Genomic DNA, 26,217 nt, shown 5'->3' on the forward strand with positions numbered 1-26,217 from the left:
TCTTTATTAAGTGCAAATTGCTTACATATCTTTATAGCCTATCTGATTATAAAAGGGTACATTTATTAGAGTAACTGGTAGTCATTTTTATGCATTTGCCCCCATGGCACTGTTTTCCCCTTACTCATCCTATTCTACCATCATGAATATTTAAATGAGTTTTTTGAGATTGGTTGCTTCTCAGGCTTATCTGGTTCCCTTGATCCTGTAGTAACGTTATCTTGAAGAATTTCCAGCAGGAAATTCTTTGCCAGTTTGGTCTTAAGTTTTGGAGGGTAACTATGGGAGAAGCTTACAGAAGAAATGAAGCTTTTAATTTAATCTCACAAAGTTTGGTGGATGCTCTGTTATTTTCTATAAGATATTCTGGTGTGGTACGGTATGTTTTTCTTTCTGTAAGAGTGTTGCGGGAATCAAGAGACTGGAGAGACCAGTAGGTGAAACAGGAGGATTTTATTGAGTGCACTCAGACCCAGCGGATTAATATCCAAAGACCAGGCCTAGAACAAAGACTGGGCCTAGAACAAAGACTGGACTTGGCTTTTATACACACTTCTAAAAGGGGATGGGCTAGTTTGAAACAAGCTTACAGTGGCGTGAAGCATAGTGGCGTGAAAGTTCAGGTACAGAAGCAGAACAAAGGCAGTTAATCATACTTTGACAGGTTCATAACTCAGGCTTACATATGACTCTTGCTATGTGGCCTAGATGGCTCTTATCTAGGCTTGCTCTAGTGCCTTGCACCGGCTTATCTCCTAACCTTCACTATGGTGTCTAGATGGCTACAATCCAGGCCTGCCTAGGCATGTGTCATGACTTTCGCCGAGCTGCTTAGATAAAACAATGCTTGAAGTTACTAGTTATAGCAAACAGGAATCTATAAACTCATAAGTTTACTCGTACCATAGGAGAAAGGAAAATAAAGAAAATTTGTTTTTTTCTTCTCCCCATGTTGGGGGAGTGCTGGGAGAGTCTTCAGAGCACATTCCTGTGAGCCCTAGCTTCTTAGATAATATTATCAAGACTTTCCTGGGTCTGGGCTGTGCCTGTTTCTGCCTCTGGGATAAGTCAGCCTAATACATGAAAGCTTGTTTTTCAAACTTGCTTTTCTCTTTTTAATTTTTTTTTTCTTTAATTTCCAACCTCAAGAGAAGTATATGGTTGATAAAACATAGTTATTTGGCTGCTACTTTTGCAAAGAATGGGTTAAGTAGCAAACTACTATTTTTGTCTTTTTCTATTTAGGTGTATGAATACTGTAGTAGTTAAGAATACTAAGAAAAGAGTGTCACATGTACACTTTTCTAGCTTTTGGTTGCAATTAAGATAGTAGAACTTGTTCAGAATCATCATGGTTTATAAATCCTTTTTAGTCCACCCCCAGCCCCCACCCCCCACCCCCCATCCTTTTAGGTAGAGCATTGATTTTCCCGGGTGTTGTCATAATTTTTCCAAACCATATTTTCTTAAAATGTACTCATTCTCTTCTAATTTTATATATATTTTTAAGATTCAAGACTTAATTTTAAGATTGAGTGGTGATATCTTTCAGAAGAATTATATTTCTGCTGTCTCATCTTCAAGACAGTGAATTTAAAGTGAAGGACTCAGAAGTAGCAGAGCTTCTAAGGGCTGAAAACATTTTGGTCTAATTTAGACATTAAAACATCAATTTTAAATATTATACAAAAAAATCTGCCTTATGTTTTTCCCCATTTTAATTTTCAGAATTATTGAAGTAAATCAAAATCAAAAGCAGGTGGAACAGGATATTAAAGTTGCTATATTTACATTGATGGTAGAAATAAATAAAAAAGGAAAAGCTCTACTGCATCAGTTAGAGGTAAGTGACTGCCCATGGGATAGTATATTGATTCAACATAGTATTTCCTAAAGTACTGTGAAGTAGAAATCATAGTGCTTTTTATATAATTGTTTCATTGTGATTTAATAATTTTTTTCCCACTCCCAAGTTTTCGTTTGCTGGGTTTTGTATTGTAGCTGACAATTTAAAGCTTTATAATACGCTATGAATGTCTGATGACTGATTGTTTTCTTTATAGCACAAATTATAATGCCTTGCTTGTAGGAGGATCTCTGAATGTTAAACAGATGAGTTATTTTCGAGATGCACTGAAATAAAAACTTTGCATCACCAAGGCAGTTCAGTGGAGCAAAATTTTCTAGAAAGATACACTGTTCGATTTAGTTCTCAAATATATATATTTAACCCTGTGAGAAGTTAGGTAAAAGAATATGGCTAGCCCTGCCCTCAACATTTTGTAATTGTAATTGCGAGAGCAGCACTTAGGGAGATATGCCCAAGGCACTTAGTTGTTTCTCACTGCAGGTAAGAAAAACATTACCATCTTCCTCAGCTTTTTAAAACTCATGAAGGTCAAGATCCAAACTTGGTGTTTGACTTCAAATAATATAAGGTTATAACAGCTACATGGTACATTAATGTATAATATTAATTGCATGATTTTTAGGTATTCTTATAGTATGTTGACATAGAAAGCATATTGATACAGTAAAGAAGCAAATGAGAAAAAAAATCCTAATGTTTGAAGATTTGAGGAAAAATAAGACTTCTAGAAATAATTTAGATCATCCTTTTTATATCATAATTTACCAAATTAAAGGTTTCTGTCAGAAAGTTCTATCCCTTCTGGGAAAGCATGGTCATTTCTGTGTATTATCAGCTGTACAGGAAACAAAGACTAAAATAATTCTCTGTTCTTTTGGAAACGTAGTTATTTAGTGAGGACGTATTCTGGGCAGGAAGAATCAGACCCCATTTATAGTAACTATTTGTTCAAGGTCTGTGACTTTAAGAAAAAAAAAAAAAAAGAAACATTTAAGTAGAATTTTAAGTTTCCAAAACTGCTTAAAATCAAATATCACTTTGATTTGCTTTCCCAGATATTAGTAGTGCATACATTACTATGTCTGTGTTTTCAAACTTGACTGTACATCAGAATCACTTGAAGAGCTTTACAAAGAAGATGACCAGACTTGCAAATCTGTAGGAATGAACCTGGTCAGTATATATCTACTGATGACCAGGTTCATTCTTAAAATTAAAAAAAAATTTTTTTTGAGACAGGGTCTCACACTGTTGCCCAGATGGAAGTGCAATAGCGTGAATCACGGCTCACCGCAGCCTCCACCTCCTGGTCTCAGGTGATCTTCTCATTGCAGCCTCTCGAGTAATTAGGACTACAAATGTATGCCACCATGCCTGGCTAATTTTTTTTGAGACAGGGTCTCACACTGTTGCCCAGATGGAAGTGCAATAGCGTGAATCACGGCTCACCGCAGCCTCCACCTCCTGGTCTCAGGTGATCTTCTCATTGCAGCCTCTCGAGTAATTAGGACTACAAATGTATGCCACCATGCCTGGCTAATTTTTTTTTTTTAAGAGGGGGGTTTTGACACATTGGCTCAGGCTGGTCTCGAATTACTGGGCTCAGGCTGGTCTCGAACTACTGGGCTCAGGCAGTCTGCCTGCCTCAGCCTCCCAAAGTACTGAGATTACAGGTATGAGCTACCCACCTTGCCCCCCCTTTGTTTTTTTTGGAGACAGTGTTTTACTTTGTTGTCCAAGCTTGAATGCAGTGGTGTTTTCACTGCAGCCTTGACCTCCCGGGTTCAAGCAATCTTCCCACCTCAGTCTGCTGAGTAGCTGTGCAACCACACCTGACTAATCTTTTATTTTTGTAGAGATGAAGTCTCACTCTAGTGAATTTTCTTATTTTACTTTTTAGAGACAAGGTCTCAGTCTGTCACCCAGGCTCGAGTGTAGTGGTATAGCCTTGGCTCACTGCAGCCTCAATCTCCTGGGAAACTGGGACTACAAGCGATCCTCCTGACTGAGAAGCTGGGACTACAAGGCGTGTGCTGCCACTCCTGGCTAATTTTTTTTGTTATTATTATACTTTAAGTTCTAGGGTGCATGTGCACAACGTGCAGGTTTGTTACATATGTATACATGTGCCATGTTCGTGTGCTGCACCCATTAACTCGTCATTTACATTAGGTATATCTCCTAATGCTATCCCTCCCCCCTCCCCCAACCCTACAACAGGCCCCGGTGTGTGATGTCTCCCTTCCTGTGTCCAAGTGTTCTCATTGTTCAATTCCCACCTATGAGTGAGAACATGCGGTGTTTGATTTTTTGTCCTTGCGATAGTTTGCTGAGATTGATGGTTTCCAGTTTCATCCATGTCCCTACAAAGGATGTGAACTCATCATTTTTTTATGGCTGCATAGTATTCCATGGTGTATATGTGCCACATTTTCTTAATCCAGTCTATCATTGATGGACATTTGGGTTGGTTCCAAGTCTGTGCTATTGTGAATAGTGCCGTAATAAACATACGTGTGTATGTGTCTTTATAGCAGCATGATTTATAATCCTTTGGGTATATACCCAATAATGGGATGGCTGGGTCAAATGGTATTTCTAGTTCTAGATCCTTGAGGAATCGCCACACTGACTTCCACAATTGTAAAACTAGTTTACAGTCCCACCAACAGTGTAAAAGTGTTCCTATTTCTCCACATCCTCTCCAGCACCTGTTGTTTCCTGACTTTTTACTGATCGCCATTCTAACTGGTGTGAGATGGTATCTCATTGTGGTTTTGATTTGCATTTCTCTGAGGGCCAGTGATGATGAGCATTTTTTCATGTGTCTTTTGGCTGCATAAATGTCTTTTGAGAAGTGTCTGTTCATATCCTTCGACCACTTTTTGTTGGGGTTGTTTGCTTTTTTCTTGTAAATTTGTTTGAGTTCATTGTAGATTGTGGATATTAGTCCTTTGTCAGATGAGTAGATTGCAAAAATTTTCTCCCATTCTGTAGGTTGCCTGTTCACTCTGATGGTAGTTTCTTTTGCTGTGCAGAAGCTCTTTAGTTTAATTAGATCCCATTTGTCAATTTTGGCTTTTGTTCCATTGCTCTTGGTGTTTTAGACATGAAGTCCTTGCCCATGCCTATGTCCTGAATGGTATTGCCTAGGTTTTCTGCTAGGGTTTTTATGGTTTTAGGTCTAACATTTAAGTCTTTAATCCATCTTGAATTAATTTTTGTGTAAGGTGTAAGGAAGGGATCCAGTTTCAGAATTCTACATATGGCTAGCCAGTTTTCCCAGCACCATTTATTGAATAGGGAATCCTTTCCCCATGTCTTGTTTTTGTCAGGTTTGTCAAAGATCAGATGGTTGTAGATGTGTGGTATTTCTGAGGGCTCTATTCTGTTCCAAAGGTCTATATCTCTGTTTTGGTACCAGTACCATGCTGTTTTGGTTACTGTAGCCTTGTAGTAAAGTTTGAAGTCAGGTAGTGTGATGCCTCCAGCTTTGTTCTTTTGGCTTAGGATTGTCTTGGCAATGCGGGCTCTTTTTTGGTTCCATATGAACTTTAAAATAGTTTTCTCCAATTCTGTGAAGAAAGTCATTGGTAGCTTGATGGAGATGGCATTGAATCTATAAATTACCTTGGGCAGTATGGCCATTTTCACGATTCTTCCTACCCATGAGCATGGAATGTTCTTCCATTTGTTTGTGTCTTCTTTTATTTCGTTGAGCAGTGGTTTGTAGTTCTCCTTGAAGAGGTCCTTCACATCCCTTGTAAGTTGGATTCCTAGGTATTTTATTCTCTTTGAAGCAATTGTGAATGGGAGTTCACTCATGATTTGGCTCTCTGTTTGTCTGTTATTGGTGTATAAGAATGCTTGTGATTTTTGCACATTGATTTTGGATCCTGAGACTTTGCTGAAGTTGCTTATCAGCTTAAGGAGATTTTGGACTGAGACAATGGGGTTTTCTAAATATACAATCATGTCATCTGCAAACAGGGACAATTTGACTTCCTCTTTTCCTAATTGAATACCCTTTATTTCTTTCTCTTGCCTGATTGCCCTGGCCAGAACTTCCAAGACTATGTTGAATAGGAGTGGTGAGAGAGGGCATCCCTGTCTTGTGCCAGTTTTCAAAGGGAATGCTTCCAGTTTTTGCCCATTCAGCATGATATTGGCTGTGGGTTTGTCATAAATAGCTCTTATTATTTTGAGATATGTTCCATCAATACCTAGTTTATTGAGAGTTTTTAGCATGAAGGGCTGTTGAATTTTGTCAAAGGCCTTTCCTGCATCTATTGAGATAATCATGTGGTTTTTGTCTTTGGTTCTGTTTATATGCTGGATTACATTTATTGATTTGCGTGTGTTGAACCAGCCTTGCATCCCAGGGATGAAGCCCACTTGATCATGGTGGATAAGCTTTTTGATGTGCTGCTGGATTCGATTTGCCAGTATTTTATTGAGGATTCTTACATCAATGTTCATCAGGGATATGGGTCTAAAATTCTCTTTTTTTGTTGTGTCTCTGCCCAGCTTGGCAGATTTATGATGCTGGCCTCATAAAATGAGATAGGGAGGATTCCCTGTTTTTCTGTTAATTGGAATAGTTTCAAAAGGAATGGTACCAGCTCCTCTTCTACCTCTGGTAGAATTTGGCTGTGAATATGTCTGGTCCTGGACTTTTTTTCGTTGGTAGGCTCTTAATTATTGCCTCAATTTCAGAGCCTGTTATTGGTCTATTCAGGGATTCAACTTCTTCCTGGTTTAGTCTTGGGAGTGTGTATGTGTCCAGGAATTTATCCATTTCTTCTAGATTTTCTAGTTTATTTGCATAGAGGTGTTTATAGTATTCTCTGATGGTAGTTTATATTTCTGTGGGATCAGTGGTTATATCCCCTTTGTCATTTTTTATTGCGTCTGTTTGATTCTTCTCTGTTTTCTTCATTAGTCTTGCTAGCCGTCTATCTATTTTGTTGATCTTTTCAAAAAAACCAGCTCCTGGATTCATGAATTTTTTTGAAGGGTTTTTTGTGTCTCTATCTGCTTCAGTTCTGCTCTGATCTTAGTTATTTCTTGCCTTCTGCTAGCTTTTGAATTTGTTTGCTCTTGCTTCTCTAGTTCTTTTAATTGTGATGTTAGGGTGTCAATTTTAGATCTTTCCTGCTTTCTCTTGTTGGCATTTAGTGCTATAAATTTCCCTCCCCACACTGCTTTAAATGTTTCCCAGAGATTCTGGTACGTTGTGTCTTTGTTCTCATTGGTTTCAAAGAACATCTTTATTTCTGCCTTCATTTTGTTATGTACCCAGTAGTCATTCAGGAGCAGGTTGTTCAGTTTTCATGTAGTTGTGCGGTTTTAAGTGAGTTTCTTAGTCCTGAGTTCTAATTTGATTGCACAGTGATCTGAGAGAGTTTGTTGTGCTTTCTGTTCTTTTACATTTGCTGAGGAGTGCTTTACTTCCAACTATGTGGTCAGTTTTGGAATAACTGCAGTGTGGTGCTGAGAAGAATGTATATTCTGTTGATTTGGGGTAGAGAGTTCTGTAGATGTCTCTTAGGTCTGCTTGGTGCAAAGCTGAGTTCATTTCCTGGATATCCTTGTTAACTTTCTGTCTCGTTGATCTGTCTAATGTTGACAGTGGGGTGTTAAAGTCTCCCATTATTATTGTGTGGGAGTCTAAGTCTCTTTGTAGGTCTCTAAGGACTTGCTTTATGAATCTGGGTGCTTCTGTATTGGGTGCATATATATTTAGGTTAGTTAGCTCTTCTTGTTGAATTGATCCCTTTACCATTATGTATTGGCCTTCTTTGTCTCCTTTGATCTTTGTCAGTTTAAAGTCTGTTTTATCAGAGACTAGGATTGCCACCCCTTTTTTTTGTTTTCCATTTGCTTGGTAGATGTTCCTGCATCCCTTTATTTTGAGCTTATGTGTGTCTCTGCACATGAGATGGGTCTCCTGAATACAGGACACTGATGGGTCTTGACTCTTGATCCAATTTGTCAGTCTGTGTGTTTTAATTGGAGCATTTAGCACGTTTGCATTTAAGGTTAATATTGTTGTGTGTGAATTTGATCCTGTCATTATGATGTTAGCTGGTTATTTTGCCCATTAGTTGATGCAGTTTCTTCCTAGCATCAATGGTCTTTATGATTTGGCATGTTTTTGCAGTGGCTGGTCTCAGTTGTTCCTTTCCATGTTTAGTGCTTCCTTCAGGAGCTCTGGTATGGCAGGCCTGGTGGTGACAAAATCTCTCAGCATTTGCTTGTCTATAAAGGATTTTATTTTTCCTTCACTTATGAAGCTTAGTTTGGCTAGATATGAAATTCTGGGTTGAAAATTCTTTCCTTTAAGACTGTTGAATATTGGCCCCTACTCTGTTCTGTCTTGTAGAGTTTCTGCCGAGAGATCCACTGTTAGTCTGATGGGCTTCCCTTTGTGGGTAAACCAATCTTTCTCTCTGGATGCCCTTAACATTTTTTCATTTCAACTTTGGTGAATCTGATAATTATGTGTCTTGGAGTTGCTCTTCTCGAGGAGTATCTTTATGGCGTTCTCTGTATTTCCTGAATTTGAATGTTGGCCTGCCTTGATAGGTTGAGGAAGTTCTCCTGGATAATATCCTGCAGAGCATTTTCCAACTTGGTTCCATTCTCCCTGTCACTTTCAGGTACACCAATCAGACATAGATTTGGTCTTTTCACATAGTCCCATATTTCTTGGAGGCTTTGTTCGTTTCTTTTTACTCTTTTTTCTCTAAACTTCTCTTCTCGCTTCATGTCATTCATTTGATCTTCAATCACTGATACCCTTTCTTCCAGTTGATCGAATCGGCTACTGAAGCTTGTGCATTCGTCACATAGTTCTCGTGCCATGGTTTTCAGCTCCATCAGGTCATTTTAGGACTTCTCTACACTGCTTATTCTAGTTAGCCATTCATCTAATCTTTTTTTCAAGGTTTTTAGCTTCTTTGCAATGGGTTCGAACTTCCTCCTTTAGCTCGGAGAAGTTTGATTGTCTGAAGCCTTCCTCTCTCAACTCATCAAGGTCATTCTCTGTCCAGCTTTGTTCCGTTGCTGGCTAGCAGCTGCGTTCCTTTGGAGGGGGAGGGGCGCTCTGATTTTTAGAATTTTCAGCTTTTCTGCTCTGTTTTTTCCCCATCTTTGTGGTTTTATCTGCCTTTGGTCTTTGATGATGGTGATGTACCGATGGGGTTTTGGTGTGGATGTCCTTTCTGTTTGTTAGTTTTCCTTCTACCAGTCAGGACCCTCAGCTGCAGGTCTGTTGGAGTTTGCTGGAGGTCCACTCCAGACCCTGTTTGCCTGGGTATCAGCATCGGAGGCTGCAGAACAGCGAATATTGCTGAACAGCAAATGTTGCTGCCTGATCGTTCCTCTGGAAGCTTTGTCCCAGAGGGGTACCCGGCTGTGTGAGGTGTTAGTCTGCCCCTACTGGGGGGTGCCTCCCAGTTAGGCTACTTGGGGGTCAGGGACCCACTTGAGGAGGTCGTCTGTCCGTTCTCAGATCTCAAACTCCGTGCTAGGAGAACCACTACTCTCTTCAAAGCTGTCAGGGACATTTAAGTCTGCAGAGGTTTCTGCTGCCTTTTGTTCGGCTATGCCCTGCCCCCAGAGGTGGCGTCTACGGAGGCAGGCAGGCCTCCTTGAGCTGCAGTGGGCTCCACCCAGTTCGAGCTTCCTGGCTGCTTTGTTTACCTACTCAAGCCTCAGCAATGGCGGGCGCCCCTCCCCCAGCCTCGCTGCCGCCTTGCAGTTTGATCTCAGACTGCTGTGCTAGCAATGAGTGAGGCTCTGTGGGTATGGGACACTCTGAGACAGACGTGGGTTATAATCTCCTGGTGTGCCGTTTGCTAAGACCGTTGGAAAAGCTCAGTATTAGGGTGGGAGTGACTCGATTTTCCAGGTGCCGTCTGTCACAGCTTCCCTTGGCTAGGAAAGGGAATTCCCTGACCCCTTGCGCTTCGCGGGTGAGGTGATACCTCGCCCTGCTTCGGCTCATGCTCGGTGCGCTGTACCCATGGTCCTGCACCCACTGTCCGACAAGCCCCAGTGAGATGAACCCGGTACCTCAGTTGGAAATGCAGAAATCACCCATCTTCTGCGTCGCTCACGCTGGGAGCTGTAGACTGGAGCTGTTCCTATTCGGCCATCTTGGAACCACTCCCCCGCCACCCCTCCTTTTTTTTTTTTTTTTTTTTTTTGTAAAGACGTGGTCTCACTATGTTGCCCAGGCTGGTTGGAGTCCTTTTTTAAAGGCAAATAAACATAACCCCTTTTATCTGTTAAGACTCATAAGAAATTGGCTGAAATAGATATTAGGATAGAAGACCAAAAAACCAGGGCTTCTGATTCTTAATTCTCAACCTTCTCCAAAGTAAACAATTTCTATTCCTACTAGAATGTTTCCAAAGAAACACTTAATAAATTTTTACAGAGGTCAAAAATAGTCTAATAGGCAAATTACTGTCTCTCTGAACTTAAATTAGATATGGCAGAGCCATTGGCTGTTGTTACTAGTCCATCAAACAGACAACTACCATTTCCTCCTTAATTCAGTGTAGCTCAAGTGTATTTTCCAAATCTGGAACTGACTAGGGCCAGGATCTGGGTTCACTTTTTATTGAGAATATAAGTCCATGTTGTAGTATAGCAATTTTACTTGTAAACATTTCTAATTTGTCAGAGACAGCAGAAAGTCCTGTTTTCCTCCTTTTTCCTTGCTAGATCTAGGATGAGGTTTTTGGATAGGAACCTTTAAAATAACGCAAGTTCAGTGTGCTCTACTTTTGATTATCCGTCTTCTCTAAGGAAAGCACATACATACCTCCTTTAGAGAAATCTATAGTCTTTTATGTAGCTTTTCTTAGAGTGCATTGGCACATTCAGTGCATCTGTTGGCTCCGATGTTAATTCCCAATAGACAGAAATAATATGATGCCTTTTAAAAAAATTACCACATACAAAGGGTAAGTGTCATCTACAACACAGCATGACTCTGTTTTGCACAAACTACTTGCAATTCCAACTGTTAAGTAGAATCCCTAAAAGGTGAAATCATATGATTGAGTAAATTACGTGATAGAGTTACTTTATAGGTTTGCTGGACAGTACATCTGTTTTATTTGTGAATGTTGAATTTCATAGGCATTTACCGTACTATAGCTAATCTTTCCTTTTTTGTGTATTGTAAGATGCATGAACAGAGTTAAATCCCAGAATATGTAAAACCTGATCCAGGGCCTTGAGGAGTGAGGGGCCACATTGGGATGCAGTTTTTTGCTATAGTGAAAGTGATCCTTTATACTAATAGGGAAAACAGAGTATTTTTAGTTTCAGTAAATTGAGTACTTAGAGATTGTAGTTATTCTAATTTGTTTACCTGGAAATGACAATTAAAGTCTGTGTTACATGCTGATACTAATTTTGAAATTATTTTCTTGTTTTCAGAGCCTTGCAAAGGACCATCGCATGAAACTCATGCAACAACAACAGGAAGTGGCTGGACTCTCTAAACAATTGGAGCATGTCATGCATTTTTCTAAATGGGCAGTTTCCAGTGGCAGCAGTACAGCATTACTTTATAGCAAACGACTGGTAAGATAAAGTATGCTATTTAATATACTGTAAAAATGCACAGTAAAACAATGGAGCCATTGTAATGCTTAAAATTTATTCTGCTTGTGCATCAGTGCTTTTCACCTGTTTCTAATATTTATCAAAATATTTTGGTTTAAATATTTTTACCTGGCATAATTTGGGTGTAATTTCAGTTTTAATTTATCATTAATTCCTTTTTTTGTTCTTTCCAAGTATTCACTGTCTTCATAGCAATTGAAGTTAATACCAAAAATAAGGATGATAGTGAACATTTTCTGATTACCTATAGTGTGCCAGGTACTAATTCTAAGAATTTCCATGTAATATTTAAACTTTTACCTTATTCCTATGAGATATACCTATTCACCCCCCTTGTACACATGATGAAACTAAGGCACGTGATTATGTAACATGTCTAACATCACACAATATGAGGTATAGCCAGGGTTTATAATATGATCTCAGACATGACCTGAGCCTGTGTTCTTCTTGTTGGTGCTACATGGCAATCTGTAGTGCCAGCTATTTTTGCCACAGAAAAATAGCTCTGTGATTTGGTGATCTATTTGACATTGGTCTAGAACCTTGCTACTTAACATATGACTACCACATCACTTGAGGATTCTGGTCAGGAGATCTGGGGTGGGGCTTGTGGATTTCTAACAAGGCTTCAGGTGACTCTGATGCTGCTTGGTCTGTGGGCTGTGCTTTGAGTAACAAAGATATAGAAGACATTTAGCTACATTCTTAAAAATTCCTGCTTTACATTAATCTTATTAAAGATTCAACAGAGATTTATATTCCGAAGTATACTATAAACCATAGGTTCAGTTCCAGACTATTGCAATAAAGCAAATATCATAATAAGCCAGCCATACAGTTTTTTTTAAGTTTTCCAGTGCATATAAAAGTTTTGATTATAAATACTATGGTGTAACTGTGCAGTAGTATTGTGTTTTTAAAAAAAACAGTGTATATACCTCAATTAAATAATCTTTTTTTTTTTTTTTTGAGACGGAGTCTCACTCTGTCGCCCAGGCTGGAGTGCAGTGGCGTGATCTCCACTCACTGCAAGCTCTCCCTCCCCGGTTCACACTATTCTCCTGCCTCAGCCTCCCGAGTAGCTGGAACTACAGGCACCCGCCACCACGCCTGGCTAATTTTTTGTATTTGTAGTAGAGACGGGGTTTCACCATGTTAGGATGGTCTCGATCTCCTGACCTTGTGATCCACCCACCTCAGCCTCCCAAAGTTCTGGGATTACAGGCATGAACCACTGCACCCGGCTTAAAGAATACTTTATTGCTAAAAATGTTAATCATCTGAGCCTTCAAGAGTCATAATCTTTTTGCTGGTGGAGATGTTGATGGCCACTGGGGTTGTAGTTGCTGAAGGTTGGGATAGCTGTGGCAATATCTTAAAATAAGATGACAATGAAGTTTGCATTGATTGACTCATTTTTAGTGAAAGATTTCTCCATAGCATGCAATGATAATTTGATAGTATTTTACCTACAATAGAACTTCTTTCAGAATTGGAGTCAGTCCTCTCAAAGCCAGTAGCTGCGGTATCACCTAAGTTTATGGAATATTCTAAATTCTTTGTTGTCATCTCAACAATGATCACAGCATCTTCACCAGGAGTAATTTCTATCTCAAGAAACCACTTTTCTGTGCTCATCCATAAGAAGCAACTGTTCATCCATTCAAGTTTGATCATAGGATTGCAGCAATTCAGTCACATCTTCAGGCTCTACTTATTATTCCAGTTCTCTTGCTGTTTCTACCACATCTGTAATTCCTTCTTCACTGAAGTCTTGAACTCCTCCAGGTCATCCCTAAAGGTTGGAATCAACTTATTCCTAACTCCTGTTATTGTTGGTATTTTTGTCTCCTCCCATGAATCACTAAGTTTCTTAATGGCATCTAGAATAATGAATCCTTTCTAGAAGGTTTTTAATTTACTTTGCCCAGATCCATCAGAGGGATCACTGTGTATGGTGGCTATTATACTAGCCTTATGTAATGTTGTTTTTTTTGGAGATGGAGTCTCACTGTCGCCTAGGCTGGAGTGCAGTGGCGTGATCTTAGCTCACTGCAACCTGTAGCTCCCAGGTTCAAGCAATTCTCCTGCCTCAGCCTCTCAATAGCTGGGACTGTAGGCATGCGCCACCATGTCCAGCTAATTTTTCTATTTTTTATAAGAGATGGGGTTTCCCTATGTTTTCCAGGCTGGTCTCGAAACTCCTGACCTCAGGCGATCCACCCGCCTCGGCCTCCCAAAGTGCTGGGATTACAGCATGAACCACTGCACCCAGCCACATAATGTTTTTCTTAATAATTATTTCTTAAATAATACTTGAGGCCATGCACCTATAATACCAACACTGAGAGGCTGAGGCAGGAGGCTCACTTGAGGCTTGGAGTTCGAGACCACCCTGCGCCACAGGGTGAGACCCTGTTGCTACCAAAAGGAGAAAAAAAAAGACGTGAGAATCAGAATTACTTCTTGATTCATGGGCTGCAGAATGGATGTTGTGTTAGCGGGCATGAAAACAACCTTAATCTCATATATTTCCATGAGAGCTCTTGGGTGACCAGTTGTATTTGTCAATGAGCAGTAATATTTTAAAATCCTTTATTTTCTGAGCAGTGGGTCTCAAAAGTGGGCTTAAAATAATAACTAAAATATATTGTAAGTAGATGTGCTGTAATCCCGGCTTTGTTTTCACTTACAGAACACAAAAGCAGCGTAGATTTAGGATAATTCTTAAGGGCCCTAGGATATTTGGAATGGTCAATGAGCATTGGCTTCAATTTCAAGTCATCAGCTACATTAGTCCCTAACAAGAGTCAGTCTGTCCTTTGAGGATTTGAAGCCATGCATTGTCTTCTCTCTATGAAATTTCTAGATGGCATCATTTTCCAATAGAAGTCTGTGTCATCTACATTGAAATGTGTTGTTTAGCATAGCCACCTTTGTCAATGATCTTAGCTATATCTTTTGATTAACTTGCTGCAGCTTCTACATTAGCACTTGGTGCTTCACCTTGTACTTTTATATTGTGTATACTGCAGAATGGATGGTTTCTTTCCATAAATCTCATGGACCAACCTCTGCCACCTTAAAACTTTCTTTTGCAGCTTCCGCACCTCTCACAGCCTTCATTGAATTAAAGAGAGTTTTAGGACCTTTCTCTGAATTAGATCTTGGGTTAAGGGAATGTTATAGCTGGTTTGATTTTGTGGTTGATTTTGTGGTTTTGACCACAAAACTTTCTTCCTATCAGCAATAAGTCTGCTTGGCTTTTCTTCATTCATGTGTTCACTGGAGTAACACTTTCGATTTCCTTCAAGAACTTTTCCTTTACATTCACAACTTGGCTAACTGGTGTGAGAGGCCTAGCTTTCAGCCTGTCTCAGCTTTGGACCTGCCTTCCTCAGTAAGCTTACTCATTTCTAACTTTTGATTAGTGAGAGTCATGCAACTCTTCCTTTCACTTGAACACTTAGAGACTATTGTAGGGTTATTAAATTGTTGTGTCTGAGACTAGGGAGGCCTGAGGAGAGGAAGAAAGAATGGCTAAATTGGTGGCACAAACAGAATATACTATTTATGTTTGCTCTTACATGGGTGTGGTTTGTGGTGTCCCAAAACAGTCACAATATTAACATCAAAGACCACAGATCACTATAACAGATTATTGTTAAGAATTACCAAAATGTGACAGAGACACGTGAGCATGTGGTGTTGGAAAAATGGTGTTGATTTTCTCGATGTGGTGTTGTCACAAACCTTAAATTTGTAAAATTTACAGTACTTACGAAGCGCAGTAAAGCAAAGCTCAGTAAAATGAGGTATGCTTGTATTACTACCTCCAAATGAAGTTTTCTGTCACCTATTCCAAAAAATGGAAGTCCAGAAATTTTCTATACAATTTTAAAATAAGGAAATGTGATTCTGGATAAACTTTATAAAATAACTTCAAATATTGAGTGACATCAGAGTTCTATAACTTTTCTTAATCATGAATTGTATTTAATTCTTAGGATTTGTTTTCCTTTCATAATTATCAGTGCTATAGTCTCCATCCTGAGCCTTATTTTTTCATTAGTTTTAATGGAAAACATCTATACACTATATACCTTCTGTATTCTGTTACTTACATTTTTCTGAAAGTCAAATAGAAAAGGGATAGAGGGAATAGAGAATTGTGTTTTTCAACTTAATCCATCATGAGTATGTATGTGTAAGACACATTATTCACACAATCAGATAAGCATTCTGTCAATCTCCTTATCAATTTAAAAATGTGTTTTTCATTCTGTTCTGATTTTGTTTGATTGTATTATGGAGAAAATAAAAATAGGAGATGGGATAAATTAATTTACACAATGAACTGTTGAAATAGGAATGAAAGAGATAGTCATCTATATGATACATAGAAGAAAATAGGAGCAGTGAATCATATAGTACCAGTATTACCATATTCTTGGTTAACTAAATTTTAAAATCCTGTGGAACCCAAGTGAGCATTGATGCATTTCTAGTAGCAGCTGTAGATAATAATTTGCCTGTAATGCATGCAGAGCTGAGGTTCATGATTATTTTTAAACATTTAGAAGATTTTCTAACTTCAGAAAATGTGAAAATCATTATATTGTATAACTCTGTTCTCCAGAGTTCTGCTTTATAAATATAGCCATGTTTACTCAGGTTATCCTTTAAATGATGGATTTTATATGCTTAAAAAATGGAAACGAAATGCCTAGCAGTCCTGAAACCTCAAGCTTGGCTTGCTATTTTTAAAAATTTATTTATATTTTACTATATATTTAAAGTATACAACATGATATTCTGACGTATATGCATACTGAAACTATTGTTTCAGTCAAACAGATGAATATCCATTATCCTAGTTACCTTGTATCTATGTGTATGGTAAGAACACCTAAAATCTATAACATTTTTGATACACATTACAGTGTTAAGAACACCTAAAATCTATAACATTTTTGATACACATTACAGTGTTATTATGGAGGTTTTTTTGGTTTATTCTTTTGGTTTTCTGTTTTTTTTGTTGTTTGAAACAGGGTCTCCCTCTATCGCCTAGGCTAGAGTGCCGTGACATGATGATAGCTCCCTGCAGCCTTAAACTTGTAGGCTTAAGCGAGCCTTTTGCCTCAGTCCCCCAAGTAGCTGGGACTACAGGTGCATGCCACCATGGTCCAGATTTTCTTTTTGTAGAGACAAGATCTTGCTCTGTCACCCCAGCTGGTCTTGAACTGCAGGTGTGAGCCACCACATCTGGCCGGCATTACAATGTTATTAACTGTAGTTCTTACTCTGTACATTAAATCTCAATGCTTATTCATTCTACCTACCTGGAAATTTGTACCCTTTGACTTCTCTACATTTCCTGCCCACCTGGCCCCTAGTAACCACCATTCCAGTTTGTCTAAAAATATTCCATGTATAAATGAGATTATACAGTATTTTCATTTCTGGATCTGGCTTATTTCACTTACCATAGTGTCCTCAAGGTTCATCCTTGTTATCACAAATAGCAGGATTTCTTTCCTTTTTTAAGGTTGAATAATATTCTATTGTATATATCTACTGCAATTTATTTATCCATGCATCATTGGATACAGGTTGTTTTTCTATCTTGGCCATTGTGAATAATGCTGCAATGACACGGGAGTGCAGATACCTCTACAAGGTCCTATTTCATTTCCTGTTGTAATATACCCAGCAGAGGGATTGCTGGACCTACAGTAGTTCTATTTTTAATTATTTGAAGAACCTCCATATCGTTATCCATAGTGGTTGCACCAATCTGCATTCCCACCTAAAGTGTACAAAGGGTTCCCTTTTTTCCACACCCTGGCCAACACTTGTCTTTGTTGTCTTTTTGATATTAGCTGGATCCTAACAGGTATGAGATGATAGCTCATTGTGGTTTTGATTTGAATTTTCCTATTGATCAGTGATGTGGAACATCTTTTCATACGCCTATTGGACATTTTTATATCTTCTTTGGAAAAATATAAATTCAAACTCTTTGCCCATTTCTTAATCACGTTGTTTGGGTTTTTGCTATTGAGTTGTGTGAGTTTCTTATACAGGTTGAGCATCCCAACTGAAGTCTGAAATTCTCCAAAATTCAAAACTTTTTGAGCACCGTCATGACACCACAAGTGGGAAATTACACACATAAGAATTGAACACAACTTGGATTCATGCACAAAATTATTAGAAATATTGTATAAAATTGCTTTCAGGCTATGCGTATTGAGTATATGAAACATAAATGTATTTCATGTTTAGACTTGGACCCTATCCCCAAGATATCTAATTATCAATATACATAATACATAAAATCTGTGTGTGTGTGTGTGTGTGTGTGTGTGTATCTATATATTCACATAAAAACTATCAAGAATCTTATTGTCTCGCCTTCTCTTCCTGGCATGGAGGCATCAGCATGGTGACTGAGGTCACTGCACATTGGAGAGGGTTGGGGAACCACAACAGGCATGAAGCTAGCAGCCACGGATGTGAAGTGGTGAGGAATACGGAAGTGGTAAGAAGAATTAGCCGGTGTCATTTGGATTTTGGTTACATTGAGTAAATAAGTAAATGGATTGAATAAGTAAGTAAATATATTGAAGGTAATCACAGCCAAGTTTCCAGAGAAGGTATTTAGAAAGAAGTTAGGCTAGGAAGGACCCAAAGATGTGTTGGATTGGAATTAAGAGTACAAGTATGAACTTAGAGTTTTGTTTTTATTCTTGGACTCAGATCTAGCAATAGTTATAGATGTATATGTCCATCTGTATGTGTGTATGTATTCGTTGTTTGTGTGCTGCATCCCAATAGCAGTGAGGTCACTTCCTTCCAGATCTTGGTTTCAAAATACCAAAGAAAGGGGGGGTAAGTAAAAGGTGTGCCCAGAACATGTTGTTATACCAGAAAACTACCAAAATGCTCAGAGAATAATGGGGACATGTCGAAGGGAACAGGATTCAGTGTAAAAGGGCTCCCACTGGGAAAACCAAGAACAAATTTGAGGATCAAAATAAGTCACTATAATAATAAATTATAACATACTGAATTAAATAAGAATACATGAGTTCATAATAACATAAATCAGTAAACAGTAGATTATTTGGGGGAGAAGTTGATAACAAAACTAAAAGTTATAGAAAGAACAATGGGTATACAGAAGCACATTTGATCACTATCATAGAGGTAATTTGGGAGGACTAATTATTGGCTGCAAATATGCTGGGTAGAGGATTGATGGGGAACAGAGTATTAGTAAAATCTCAGATAGCTCTTCAACTTTAAGGTTAAGAAATTGAGTGGCAGAATTATAGATCAAGATTAATATCACCAGTGGTACGACAAGTTGACATCCTACGTTTCCTGGCACATCATCATTTGTGTGGTATTCTTGCCAAGAATACTGTAACTAAGTCTGATCAGGAGTAAATATCACCCAGGTTAAAGGTCATCCTACGGAATGTAAGGCGTAAAATCTTCAAAACACATCAGGGACATGAACGAAAGGGAAAGACTGAGCAACTGAAAAATGAGGCAGCTAAGCAACTTATATCCTTGATAGCATCATGGAAAAGACTGCTGAAACTGTTGGCATTTGGATGAAGTGTTTAAACTGGATGGCTGTGTTGTAGCAGTTGGTTTATGAATTTGGAATCTGGGATTTGGTTATGTTAGAAGATCTTTGTTTTAGGATATCCATACTGCAGTATTTAGGGAAGACAGGACCTCATTACTATAGCTTGCTCTCAAAAGTTTTGGAAGAAGACTAATAACATGTGTAGGAGCAGTTAGGTGGGCACTGGAGCAAATGTGGTCATAACTTAACACTCAGGGAATTTGGGTGAAAGGAATGTAGGGTTCTTTTACTTTTCTGGCAGTGTTTCTATGATTTCAAAATTATTTAAAAATAAATGATTAAATGGCTATTGTCAAAAAGATAAAGGTAACAAGTGTTGGAGAGGATGTGGAGAAAGGGGAACGCTTGCATCCCATTGGTGAGAATGTAAATTAGTACAACCATAGAAAACAGTATGGAAGTTCCTTGAAAAATTACATATAGAAGTATCATGATCCAGCAATCTCACTTTTGGGTATATATTCAAAGGGAATGAAATCAAGATCTTGAATAGATGTATGTCCTCCTGGGTTCATTGCAACGTTATTCACAATAACCAAAAAATGGCATCAGCCTAAGTGTTCAACAGATAAATGGATAAAGAAAATGTGGTACATATACCCAATGGAATACTATTAAGCTTTATAAAAGAAGGAAATCCTGTCATTTGCAACAACATAGATGAACCTGGAGGACATTATATTTACTTCATGATCTCACTTATATGTGGAAAAAAGTTAAACTCAGAGAGAGTAGAATGGTGGTTACCAAGGGCTGGAAGGGATTCAGGGTATTGGAAGGGATGTTGATCAAAGGCTGCAAAATTTCAGTTAGATAGGAGGAATAAGTTCACCAGAGCTATTATACGACATGAGAACTAGAATTAATAACACTGTGTTTGTATTCTTGAAAATTGCTAAGAGAATTGATTTTAAGTGTTCTCATCACAAAAAAATAAGTATATGAGGTAATACATAGATTAATTCAGTTTAACTGTTTCACAATGTGTATTTCCAAACATGCTGTGCACAGAAATATATTCAATTTTTATTGGTCAATTAAAATAAATAATGCTTTTTAAAAATAAATTATTAAATTTTAGATAAAACAATTATTAGATTTTAGATAAAACATAGTTCTTAGAATACTTCTTATGGTTAGCATTATGAGTATGATTTATGGTGGGAATTAAAAAATTAAAGGGGAAATTTGGGGGAAAGGTATATTGTATTGACTGCTGCCTGGTAAACACTTTGCTACATATTCTACCTAGTCCCAAAATAAGTTATTTATTTATTTATGTTTTTAGAGATGGAGCTTCCCTCTGTCACCCAGGCTGGAGTGCCTCCCAGGTTCCAGTGATTCTCCTGCCCCAGCCTCCCAAGTATCTGTGATTACAGGTGCATGCCACCACACCTGGCTAATTTTTTTGTATTTTTAGTAGAGACGGGGTTTCACGATGTTGGCCAGGCTAGTCTCAAACTCCTGACCTCGTGATCTGCGCCCCCCTTGGCCTACCAAAGTGTTGGGATGACAGGTGTGAGCCACCGTGCCTGGCCTATACATATATTTTAAAAGTATAGCCAACGGGATTTGCCGACAGGTTGAATATAGGGTGTAAGAAAAAGAAAGGAGCCAAGGACTTTAAGTTGTAGGGAAAAACAGTATTACCAATAATTGAGATGGAGAGGGTATAGGGAGAGTACACCTGAGGATAAAAAGTACAGTCATGTGTTGCTTGATGACAGGGATGCATTCTGAGAAATGGTAGTTTCGGCATTGTGTGACATCATAGGATATACTTACACAAACCTAGATGGTTTACCCTTTTGCTCTGATCTGTACAGCATATCACTGTACTGAATACTGTAGGCAGTTGTAACATAATGGTAAATGTTTGTATATTTAAATGTAGAAAAAGTACAGTCAAAATACAATACAAAGGATTTAAAAATGGTACACCATGGAGGTTGCAGTGAGCTGAGCTGAGATCGCACCACTCCACTCCAGCCTGGGCGACAGAGTGAGAGTCAAAAAAAAAAAACAGTACACCTGTATAGGTATAGGGCATTTGCCATGAATGGAGCTTGCAGGACTGAAAGTTGCTCTGGGTGAGCAAGTGAGTAGAATGATGAATGATTGTGAAGGCATAGGACATTACTATACACTACTGGGGACTTTATAAGCACCATACTTTTAGACTACATTAAATTTATTTGAAAATATTTTTTCTTCAATAATAAATTTTAGCTTACTTCAGGAAAGCTTACTGTAATTTTTTAACTTTATAAACTTTTTAATTTTTTAAATGTTTTGACTTTTGTAATAACCAGTTAGCTTAAAATACAAACACATTGTACAAATTCTTCCTTATATCTTTAATTCATAAGCTTATGTATTTATTTGTTTATTTTAAAACCTTTTGTTAAAAACCAGGACAAAAACATACACATTAGCCTAGGCCTACCCAAAGTTCATATCATCAATATCACTGTCTTACACCTCCACATTTTGTCTCACTGGAAAGTCTTCAGTTCTCATCTCCTATTATAATAATGCTTTTTCTGAGACTATCTCTTGAAGGACTTGGCTGAGGCGGTCACTTTTTTTAGTAAGTAGTAGGAGTACACTCTAAAATAATGAGAAAAAGTGTAATATAGTAAATACATAAACCAGTAACATAGTCGTTTATTATCATTATGCAGCTGGCAGCACTGTAGGTTTGTTTACACCAGCATCACCATAAACGCTTGAGTAATGCCTGGTGCTGTGATGTTACAACAGCTCCAGCATCATTAGGCAATGGGAATTATTCAGCTTCATTAATTTTATGGGACCACTGTCGTACATGTGGTCCATTGTTGACTGAAACATTGCTATGTGGTACATGACTACATATGAATGTAGAGGAAGGGAGAAGTCAAAAAACTGAGCCCTGGGCATTCCAGCACATAGCGGTGCGGGAGAGAGGAAATCACCAACAATGGAGACTGAGACTGGGCACTGCTAAGAAGCAGAGGAATCCCTGCCCTTACTGGGGAGCTCAAAAACAGGTGGCATTGGAACCTAAATCTATTCTCAGTGGCTCCAAAAGAGTAGAAGCTAGTGAAACAAGGGAAAACCATGGGATTATAGCGTGCTGGAAACCAAATGAAAAAAAGCATTTCCATGAAGACAGACAGACCACCTGTGTGAAAAGCTACTACAAGCCTGAACATAATGGTTTCAGGAAAGAATGGGCAGAGAAGAATAGGAGACAGTAAACCTAGAGGAGTCTTTTGAAGAGTTTTGCTGCAAAAGAAATGGGGTAGTTGATGGTGGGAAAAAAGGAGTAAAGAGTTTTGTTTTTAGCTGGAAAAACTTAAAGCGTATTTATATGTTGATGGGTGTGATCCAGTAAAATGGGAAAATTGGTGTTAACAGAAGAGGGATGAAAATTACTGGGCAGGCAAGATGGGGTGTGCTCTGCTGCACAAGTGGAAGGCTGGCTTTAACTAGAAACATGGACATTTCATCATCCATTGTAACAGGAGGGGATATTGACTGAAAAGTGGTGGAAGTTTGTGGAAGATCTTTGATTGTTGCTAATTTTCAGTGAAATGCTAAGCAAGTACATTAGCTAAGATTAAGAATGGGGGAGGAAATACTGGTGATTCAAAAAGAGAAAAGAAAGTAGGAAATAGTTATTTAGGAAAGTATGGAAGTGAATGGACTAGAGAAATGTCATATGTTAGCCAGTCAGCCTTAATGGCCTACCTGAAGTAAGTGGTCATGTGTTTGAAGTGAGATCAGTTCAATTATATTCAGGCAGAATGTGGGATCTAACCAGGGTAGGTTGTTTTATCTAGGGCAAACATTGAGGAGAGTGAAGTGAGCATACATAATTGAGTGAGTGAGAGAAAGAGGAGCTGACAATATGTGTGTGTGTGTGTGTGTGTGTGTGTGTGTGCGCAAAGTCTTACAGGACCTGGTGGGTTTGTAGGATTATTGGTATTTGGGCACTAGAGGAAGTGAATCATTTGGTTGGATATTGAAATCATCAAAAATTGCCACAGGACTAATTTTGGAGATGGTAATAGTGAACCAAGAACTAAAATCTTCAAGGACTGAGGGAGAATGAGTAGATGCTCATTGATGACTGCAGCATGGAGGAAAGTGGATGGTGTGGTGTGATGATATGAGATTCAAAGCTGGTTGTATTCAGGGCGATGGCAGGAACAGAACTGTAAGGAGGAACAAGGAGAACCACCTCACTCACAGGCCCAGTTCCATTTCCTAAACAGAGACAAATTTGTATTCCCTGTAACTCATTAGCCACTAGTCTTCTGAATCCTTTTCTAAGAGAGTAAGTAAAATAAATGAAAGCATTAAGATACATGAATAATTTTTATTTTACAAATATTTGAGTGTGATTCTGCAAAGTTTTATTAATAATTCAAAAAACTGACTTTAACCTGTCACTTCAAAATAGGTTCAATAGTACAGCTAACTGAGTTACACCTCAAAACTTTTTAACTTGTTTTGGAAAGAAAATTGTGTTGTATGTCCAACAAACCTATATATGATTGTTTATTGTGTATTGATGTACATACCAGAGACTGCTTTTGTATATTTACTGGGCACTTAATAAATTATTTGCCTAATATTTAGTTATCTCTCCTTTTTCTTCTAGATTACATACCGGTTACGGCACCTCCTTCGTGCAAGGTGTGATGCGTCCCCAGTGACCAACAACACCATCCAATTTCACTGTGATCCTAGTTTCTGGGCTCAAAATATTATCAACTTAGGTAGGCCATTACCATTACATACATTTCTCAGTGGCATTTGTCTGTAAAACTCAATGATTATGACATGTTACTGAAAATATGTTCACTTAGGCTGGGCACGGTGGCTCACATCTGTAATCCTAGCACTTTGGGATCTCTCAAGGATCACTTGAGCCCAGGAGTTCAAGACCAGCCTGAGCAACATAGGGAGAGCCCATTTCCACATAAGATTTCTAAGTTAGGTAAGGGTAGTGGCACATGCTTGTAGTCCCAGCTACTTGGAAGGTTGATGCTGGAGGATCGAAGAAAATATGTTCTCTCACTTTGAAAACGTTCTCATTGTTTTGTTTTAAAAAGACATGTTGTTTCTAATAGTATTTCATTAACGTATGTATATGGTAACAAATATACATGAATATAAACACACATACATGTACAGATGATAAGAAAACATTCTATTATAAACACACATACATGTACAGATGATAAGAAAACATTCTATAACATTGACTGATAGGGTGTCTTGACTTAGGGATTAAGGTGTCCTGTCCTGTCCTATTCCCTCAACCCCCCAAATCTGGTTTGTTCTCTTAGCTCTAAATTTATCAGAATGGGTTAACTTGACTTGTCATTGATAAAGGATTTTTGATATCCTGAAAGTTTTATTTTAAACTACTGTATTTTTATTGGCTTATCTTTACAACTATTCAATAGGAACCTAATGGTTCAATCCTTTATCTTGCTTAGGGAAGACTTTTAGTTTTCTTCTTTTACCTGATCAGGTAATAGTTATCTTACTAATTGAAGTAAAACATACATACTGACAAGTACCCAGATCTTAAGCAATCAAGTACTGCATAATGATATCTCAATCAGCTAACTGCATCTATGACTTATAAATACTGTGTTGTTTTTTTTTTACTGTATCTTTCGTATGTTTAGATACACAGATACTTACCATCGTTTACAGTTGCCTACAGTATCGTCCAGATAATTCAGTACAATTGCATGCTATACCGGTTTGTAGCCTAGACTCTACCTAGCAATAAGCTATGCCATATAACCTAGGTGTGTAGTAGGCTATACAGTGTAGTTTTACATAAGTAAACTGATGTTTGTCTAAAGATAAAATTACCTAAATGACACATTTATCAGAACATATCCCCATCCTTTAGCAACACATGACTATATTAGAGCTCACTGAATTATCACAAAAAGAGACTGTCATTTTGGTAACATTAGGAATAAAAGTATCCTTGCAAGCAGTTCAGCAGAAAGTTACTACTTTAGCTTCTTTATTATACTATTTGCTGAGCAGAAACACCTTTTTGCCTTCTTTCTTAATTTCTCACAGGGAAACTATACAAACAAATTTAAGAATTCCCTACACATTGTCTGTTCATCAACAAACAATATTATCTTTGATTTTGGTGGTGGGTCGGGGGTGCTCGTTGAATTTGTTTCAGAGTCATCAAAGATGGCTTCTCATCCCCAACACTAGATTCTGGGTGAGAAAAGAAAATGGCTGGAGAAAGAGCCCATACTCACCAGTAAAGGAGGAAGTAGGCAATCTAACCCATAAGGGAAGAACAAAAAGAATCCCGGAAGCAAAGGTGATAAGGAGACCCCTGCAGACTAGTTTAGATACAGACATATGTATATTGATACATAGCAGGAAACTGGAATTATTACACACTCATTTTACCAAAAAGAAGCATCTTTAGAATACAAAACATGTGTATAAGTAACTTATTGCCACACCTGACTCTACCACCACACATTCATCTGTACTTGGAACCCATCACAAGATATAAATCCAAACAAGTGGTCATATGTACTATGTACTTATATCACAATAGGTAAATACACCCACATATAGACATAAGTACATTTAAGAATTATATTTAAAACTGTACACACATAAATGGATATAGTTTCAGATAAATCTAGTTTAGCCAAAACAAAAACAGGATCTCCTAGTCTAATAGTTTGTGAAACCAACATAATGAAGTTAATGTATTTTACTGTAGGATTTCTTAGAGCTGTCATTTACAGCACTGTAAATTCATATACAATGAGATTTGCATTGTAAATCTCTAAAGAAGGAGACAAGTTTCCTAAACTTGTTACGCATGGCTTCTGAGAAACATATAAGAGCGCTAGGGGAAAATATTGATCTAGATGAATATTTTGTTACTGTCTTGAGTGACTTTAGATAAGTTTTACAACCTCTCTAAACCTTAGATCCCTTGTGTGTAAAAGAGAATGTTATTGTTTCTTTT

At 38.1% G+C, this 26,217-nt stretch overlaps 1 protein-coding gene across 5 annotated transcripts in view; it reads left to right on the forward strand.

Moving 5' to 3' along the window:
• Window positions 1-26,217, forward strand: part of TRIM24 (tripartite motif containing 24) — a 129,778-nt gene that overhangs the window by 71,517 nt on the left and 32,044 nt on the right. For all 5 annotated transcript variants that reach the window (XM_024249979.2, XM_024249980.2, XM_054560660.1 and 2 more), the window contains exons 6-8: window positions 1,729-1,843; window positions 11,330-11,476; window positions 23,839-23,956. In XM_024249979.2, the coding sequence (XP_024105747.1) occupies window positions 1,729-1,843; window positions 11,330-11,476; window positions 23,839-23,956 (380 nt within the window). The remainder of the gene's footprint in view (window positions 1-1,728; window positions 1,844-11,329; window positions 11,477-23,838; window positions 23,957-26,217) is intronic.

Source organism: Pongo abelii, chromosome 6 (genome assembly GCF_028885655.2).
Source record: "Pongo abelii isolate AG06213 chromosome 6, NHGRI_mPonAbe1-v2.0_pri, whole genome shotgun sequence".
Taxonomy (NCBI): Eukaryota; Metazoa; Chordata; class Mammalia; order Primates; family Hominidae; genus Pongo; species Pongo abelii.